The sequence below is a fragment of the Priapulus caudatus genome, unplaced genomic scaffold (genome assembly GCF_000485595.1).
Source record: "Priapulus caudatus unplaced genomic scaffold, Priapulus_caudatus-5.0.1 Scaffold11, whole genome shotgun sequence".
Classification (NCBI taxonomy): Eukaryota; Metazoa; Priapulida; class Priapulimorpha; order Priapulimorphida; family Priapulidae; genus Priapulus; species Priapulus caudatus.
In genome coordinates, this window is record NW_014577072.1 from 929,435 (window position 1) to 936,190 (window position 6,756).

General features: G+C 32.8%; 1 protein-coding gene and 1 long non-coding RNA gene across 2 annotated transcripts in view; one reads left to right on the top strand and one right to left on the bottom strand.

Moving 5' to 3' along the window:
* The window catches only part of LOC106807324 (adhesion G protein-coupled receptor L1-like), a 3,131-nt gene extending 1,348 nt beyond the window's left edge, over positions 1-1,783 (top strand). Inside the window, exon 5 of the mRNA XM_014809638.1 lies at positions 100-1,783. Within this exon, the coding sequence (XP_014665124.1) occupies positions 100-104 (5 nt within the window). The 3' untranslated portion in view covers positions 105-1,783. The remainder of the gene's footprint in view (positions 1-99) is intronic.
* A 2,896-nt stretch (positions 1,784-4,679) lies between these two features.
* On the bottom strand, positions 4,680-5,418 carry LOC106807602. The gene is made up of 3 exons (XR_001393684.1): positions 5,304-5,418; positions 4,979-5,084; positions 4,680-4,695 (listed from the first exon to the last, which is right to left on the bottom strand). It is a non-coding gene; the product is annotated as an uncharacterized LOC106807602 (long non-coding RNA).
* Positions 5,419-6,756: the final 1,338 nt, after the last annotated feature.

Genomic DNA, 6,756 nt, shown 5'->3' on the forward strand with positions numbered 1-6,756 from the left:
TATATATATATATGTATAATATAATTGATAGATAGATAGATACATCATTTGCAATTTGCCCTTTTTGCGCTTTCACCTTTGCACTTTTGTATTTTTCAGAATAATTCGTCTGCCTCCAACCAGACGACATTATCATGGACTGCCAACCATCTTTTGCCGGTTCAGTAACTAATACCAAGCCCATGGAAATATTAAATAATCGGTTATTTCTCTACTCGTACATAGCTAAATTAAAATTAAACTAAAACCCCATCTTTCTGTGAGATCTTGAGCAAAATCCCAACAACCATGTAAAATTTATCATCTAACTATAACATTAGGAGTGGAACAAATAAATCTCGTAATATCAATGATATAATGATATATATATGAATATGATTATAAAATATAAAAGGTTTAGGAAAGTTGCTTGCCTACTACTGTGTCATTACTGTTTGCTGGTAAACCTTTTTAAGTGTTAGACAAATTGCGTACTCATCCGCACAGTTAGGAAACGCACACACGCAAGCCTGCACATTAGCACACGCTGCTATATATGAAAGTGTACGCGAATAACGTCTATCACATTGCTATACTATTAAACGGCATTTCCATACTGTAACATATAGTTAGATCTGTGTTTGTGCTCACCCAATGCTGTCTCTGTCAAGGGAAATGTTATTTGATTGAATTTACACACTTTAAGCACAGATCACATGCTCATTAGTGGTGTGATATGAAAACTTCTAATCATATTTTCTCGATTTAATCATTATTATGAGCTTTTCTTTAATATTTTTGATTATGTATTTTTATAGAGATGTACACATTCGTAGACACAGTTGTTATCATTGTCAAGATTCGAACACGACGTGTATTTCGTTTATATCATATGCGAGATGTACGGTATATCGATGTGTTGTAATTGACAGTAATTAAATAGAACGAGTAGGCCTACCATTTACTTGAAAATAATTATAGGCATGTATTAGTCAGAACAATACAATCTGTATACACGCAGAGAAATACACACAGTTCAGAACAGAGTATATAGTAAGACGTGTAGTAGTAATACATAAATTGTTGAATTGAATTGTTCATATAATTGTATATCATTGCACAGTGCACTGCACACCTACTCACATCGTGTGAGCCATAGAAAGAGTATCCTATTTACTCTCTCTGTACTATCATATGTGATGATGTACTCGTGAGTTTGAGAAAGCGCTACCATCTATAGCCGAATTGAATTCATGTGTACCATGGATGTACATACATACATCTATTATGTGTTCAAACAGTAATACTTACACTAGCAAGACACCGCAGATTTCATTACGGGACGTCTGCGATCTGGTACTACATAAATTATGGTACCCGACTGAAGCTGTGTTACATTTTCCCTTGCAATGATTCTCCTGTGTCTATGATAATGATGGCTATATCAGAAAGCCGCGACTATTAAGGATACTGTTAGGGTTACGGACGGGTACACTGTAAAAAGCATTGCAACATAACTGCTCATCAAATTCAATCAAACTCATATCCATTACATAAGAAAGATGTCTCTCTACGCTCTCGATTTTTTTTAATGCATCGCTAATTAACCATGCGCAACAACAGCTCGAGATGCCCGCGACAGCCTATTCGTCGAATCATCCACAAACGCAATATTTATAGGTATAACAACTAAACTCGCGGGCACGTGTATATCTTTCGCGTGGAGACCCACAGGCACTTGGAGCGTTTCAATACAATATTCAATTAGCTAATATAATGCTTAAAATAAATCCGAAATCGCTATTTACTAGCGCAAGTCTTAAACAATTTATAAAAATAAAAAAAAATAAAAAAAAAAAAAAAAAATATTAAAAAAATAAAAAAAAAATAAAAAAAAATAAATAAATAAGAAAAAGATTTAAAATAATAATAAAAAAATAAAAATAAAAAAAAAAAATAATAAAAAAAAAAAAAAATATAAAAAAAATAAAAAATTAAATTAATAAATAAAAAATAAAAAAAAATATAATAAAAGATTAAATAAAAAAAACTAAAAAAACATAAATAATAGAAAAAAAGATAAAAAAAAAATACTTATAAAAAAAAATATAGAAATACAATAAAATAAAATAAAAAAAAAATAGACAAAAAATAAATAAATAAAAATAATAAAAATAGAAAAGAATAATGGAAAAAGTAAATAAAAAAAAAGAAGAAAAAATATATAAGAAAAAAAGAAAAAAAAAAATAAAAAAAAGAAAAAAAAATAGTAAAAAAATTAAATAAATCAAAAAAAAAAAAAAAATTAAAAAAATAAATATAATAAAAAAAAAAATAATAAATAAATCATAAATAAAATAAATAGAAAAAAATTAAAAGAAAAAAAAAAAAAAAAATTATATAAAAAGAAAAAACAAAAAATTAAATATAAAAAAAAAAAAAAAAAAAATTTATAAATAAATAAAAAAAATTATAAAAAATAGTTATAAAAAAATAAAAAATAAAAAAGAAAAAAGAAAAAAAAAATAAATAAAAAAAAAAAAATAAAATAAAAAAAATAAAAAAATAAGAATAAAAAATAAAAAAAAAAAAAAAAAAAATAAAAAAAAAAAAAAAAAAAAAAAAAAAAAATAAAAAAAATATAAAATAATAAAATAAAAAAAAAAAAAAAACAAAAAAATAAATATAAAAAAAAATAAAAAAATAAAAATATAAAAACAAAAAAAAACTTAAAATATATAGAGAAATATAGAAAAAAAATAAAAAATAAATAAAAAAAAATAATAAAAATAAAACAAAAATTAAAAAAATAAATATTAATACACAAATAAAAATAAAAAAATAACTTAAAAAAAAAAAATACGAAAAAAAAAAGAATGAATTTAAAAAAAGTGAAATATAAGAAAGTCAAATAAAAAAAAAAAAAAAATTAAAAAAAAAGAAAATAAAAATTAAAAATAATAAACAAAAATAAATAAAAAAAAAAAAAATAAAATAAAATAATAAAAAAAGGTATAAAAAAAATAAGAAAAAAAAAAAACAAAATAAAAAAAAAAAATAAAAAACAAAAATAAAAAAAAAAAAACTTAAAAAAATAAAATAAAAAAAAAATAAAAAAAGGAAAAATAAAATAAAAAAAAAAAAATAAAAAAAAAAAAAAAAAAAAATAAAAAAAATGTTTTTGCTACTCTCCTTTCGCCTATTATGCCGACAATCTTCCTAGTACGAATTGTTCGTTGTTAAATGAATTATTTTTCTATTATTATTATTATTATTATTATTATTATTATTATTATATAGTATAAAACTATATATTTACGTGTCAGTGGGCGGCAGCGTGCATGCGGTGTACATGTGTGTTGCAGATGAACATTTGCACGGCATTTACAGGAAATTGTCGGCAATAATAGACGAACGAGAGTAGAGAAAGAGACTTTGGTAGTAAATAGATTTCGTATTTATTTAGCATTATATTTTATTGAAACGCTCCAAGTGCCTGTATGGAGACCGTCTGCGCAGTAGACGCGCTGCAGCCGATCTCTGCACGTTCGTGACGGGATTCATTCACTCGCGGAGCGAACAGCTCCTTCTGCGCTCTCAGGTACGTCGACAGAACCTCGACGGCGTCGGGTCGCTTGCGCGGGTCGCGTAGCTTACAGCGGCCGTGCGAGCGTGTCTAGGTACCGGCGACGCGCTCGCTGCGAGCGTCCATGATCTCGTTCGTCTCCGGTTTCGGCTGAGATACAGCAGACACACGTCAGGCATCTTCCACACGTCCGCCTTGAATGCAGCTGCTTCAGCTCGTCGGCGCATGCGCGCTGCTGCAGACGACGACATGCGTGCACTTCTTTCGCGACATCTTCTTCGTCTCCGGCGAACACGAAGCGCCAGTCCTTCGCGAACCAGACGGGACACGGCGAGCTCGCCTCCTGAAGTGGTCGACGTCGGCGGCGACGAGCCGGAAGTCGTCGGTGAGCAGGTACTGCGAGCTGAGCTTCGATAGGTTATTCGTGTCGCACATGATGCGGCCCTCTCCGTGCATGAAGGCGACGATCTGTGCGTAGTCACGCACAACTGCAGACGCAACGCCGTGCGCCGAATTACTGTGTACGAGGTTCGATTCCCAAAGCGCCTCCTCGAGCATCCACGAGTTCTTGAGCGGGTAGTATTCCATGACGATCAGGCATTTTTGTTCGCAGTAACCGACACAGCGCGCGCAAGAGAGGGTTTGGTTGGAAGAGCAGGTAGTTTGCGAGATATTAAAAAAATGGTTCTTGAAAGTCGTCTGAAAACGAAGGTAGGCTATCGTCTGGTTCTCCAGCGTCCCATAAGCACCTGAAATTAGTAGGAGAAAATGTTCGACATCGATGTATAGGGAGCAATTTTTGTATAATTGCAATGACGCCTATTACAAGATGTTTACGCTAATTCAGTGTAAAAGTGTCTAATCTACTAGGAACTCACGTACAAATGTCAATCTCGGACCACGATTGCAAGCATATCAACAGCAGATTACTGCAACCGTATATTATAGAAAGCTTACGTGTTCATTCCGCCTTTCTTGAGATAACCGTGATCCGTATCTGACTGATCTCGTCACGTCCAGCCATGGTCTGCAGGCGCTCATCCCCGCAAGGCGAAGTATCCATGCTCACAGCTAGGGAAGCACGTGTTTTGATTTTGCGTGCTGTTGGTCGCTTCCAAGACAAGTTGTTCCTGTATCTATAAAAAGTGATAATTATAATATTGATATGAATACTACATTAATTGTCATTTGTCATTTCTACATATTGTCATTATTAACCTCTGATTATATCAGAGCGTATTAACCTTCTTAATATTATGCTTTTGATTATATATATATATATATAATGCATATAATACACCTCACACACACACACACACACACAACACACACACACACACACAACACACACACACACACACACACACACACACACACATTATTGATAGATGCATGTAAAAGTGTGGTGCTTACGATTTCCGGAAACTCCATGTTGACTTCGGAAGGGGCGTCGTGCGAACATCGTCGAGAACGTTGAAGAGTCGATTGTGTAGAATGCCAGAGAGTAGATAGATGATTCCTGTATGTTAACATGTGATAATTTCAATAAATACAAAACACTGACAATGAAACTGCTTTAATTTAAGTGCGTTAACCTTTCGCAAACTTTAAAATACATATAACGAAAGGCATGCATACCAATGGCGAATATTAGCGTAAATATTAGGCTTGTGCATATTTCATCTACCACACAGATGTGTTATCGCACAAGAAACAAACACCACCTGTAGTTACTTACCTGAAGCAAGAAGCCCGTACGGAATGTACATCCGACACATGCGTACCGACACCACCGTCGCCAACATCATTTCGTGTCTGGATGCGCGTTACTGCTTTAAGCACGTAGCAGTCTAATACTCACTAACATCCACATAGAACGGCTTATACCTATCGGCCGTCAACTGATCAAGCCACCACATCCATGACCGACCTACGCCAATCCTGGGCAGCTGCGCTTACATTGTTAATGCCATTTGTTTAGGAATATAGGCGTGACCGGCTTAGGAACCATTTACGTCGACGGGATACCAGTAAACTAAGCGGCGTTACCACTTACAGAGGTGGCGCTGATATTCCTAAACAAACACTGAACGAGTTTACGAGTACGTAGCGATACGAAGCGTTGTCATATCTCGCTCTTCCTCGCTCCACTCTCTTTTTCTCTCTCCCTTCCATTTTCTCATCTTATATCTATATCTATATCTATATCTATACTATATCTATATCTATATCTATATCTATATCTATATCTATATCTATATCTATATTATATCTATATCTATATCTATATCTATATCTATATCTATACTTATATCTATATCTATATCTATATCGATGTCTTATCTATATCTATATCTATATCTATATCTTATATAGATAGTCTATCTATATTATTTCTATATCTATATCTATATCTATATCTATATCTATATCTATATCTATATCTATATCTATTATCTATATCTATATCTATATCTATATCCATATCTATATCTATATCTATATCTATATTATATCTATATCTATATGCGATCAGAATGTAGTCTTGCTTTATTATATCATTAATTTAGATAACAGTGAGTTCTGGTGGCCATCAACAATCAACAATTAACTTTACTCACGGGATCGTGGCATACATAAAGAAAAAACGGACCGTTGTGACGTTACGGCTGGACTCATATTACAGGAATGATTTTCCGTAGGTGTTCCGCTTGTGATTAGCAGGTATAGCAGTTTGCGCAATTACTCATATCATACATATGCTATATACATATATAATAATTTCACGATTTTTTAATGAAGACATCCGAAATGAATCTGATTATCACTTCGATGTCGGCATTCTAAAAGTAACACTGGCTAAAAAAAAGAACCATGGCGTTACTATCGCATGCTGTGTTATAGATGGGCCAGCGGCTGTCCTTAGAGACACATGCACTGGTCGCTTCCTTACCACAGCGGAAAACGCGACCTCGCTAGTACCGTAAGCGATGAATTATATACTGTCACAAATAATCAGTGGAACCAAAAAGTGACTACTGTGACAAGTGATCTAGTATAAACAGGCTACGCAACAACACGAGGAAGGCAGCTGAGTAAAGTTATAACGCGTTATAACGCAACACACACACACACACACACACACACACACACACCCACAACACATAAACCACACACACCACACACACAGC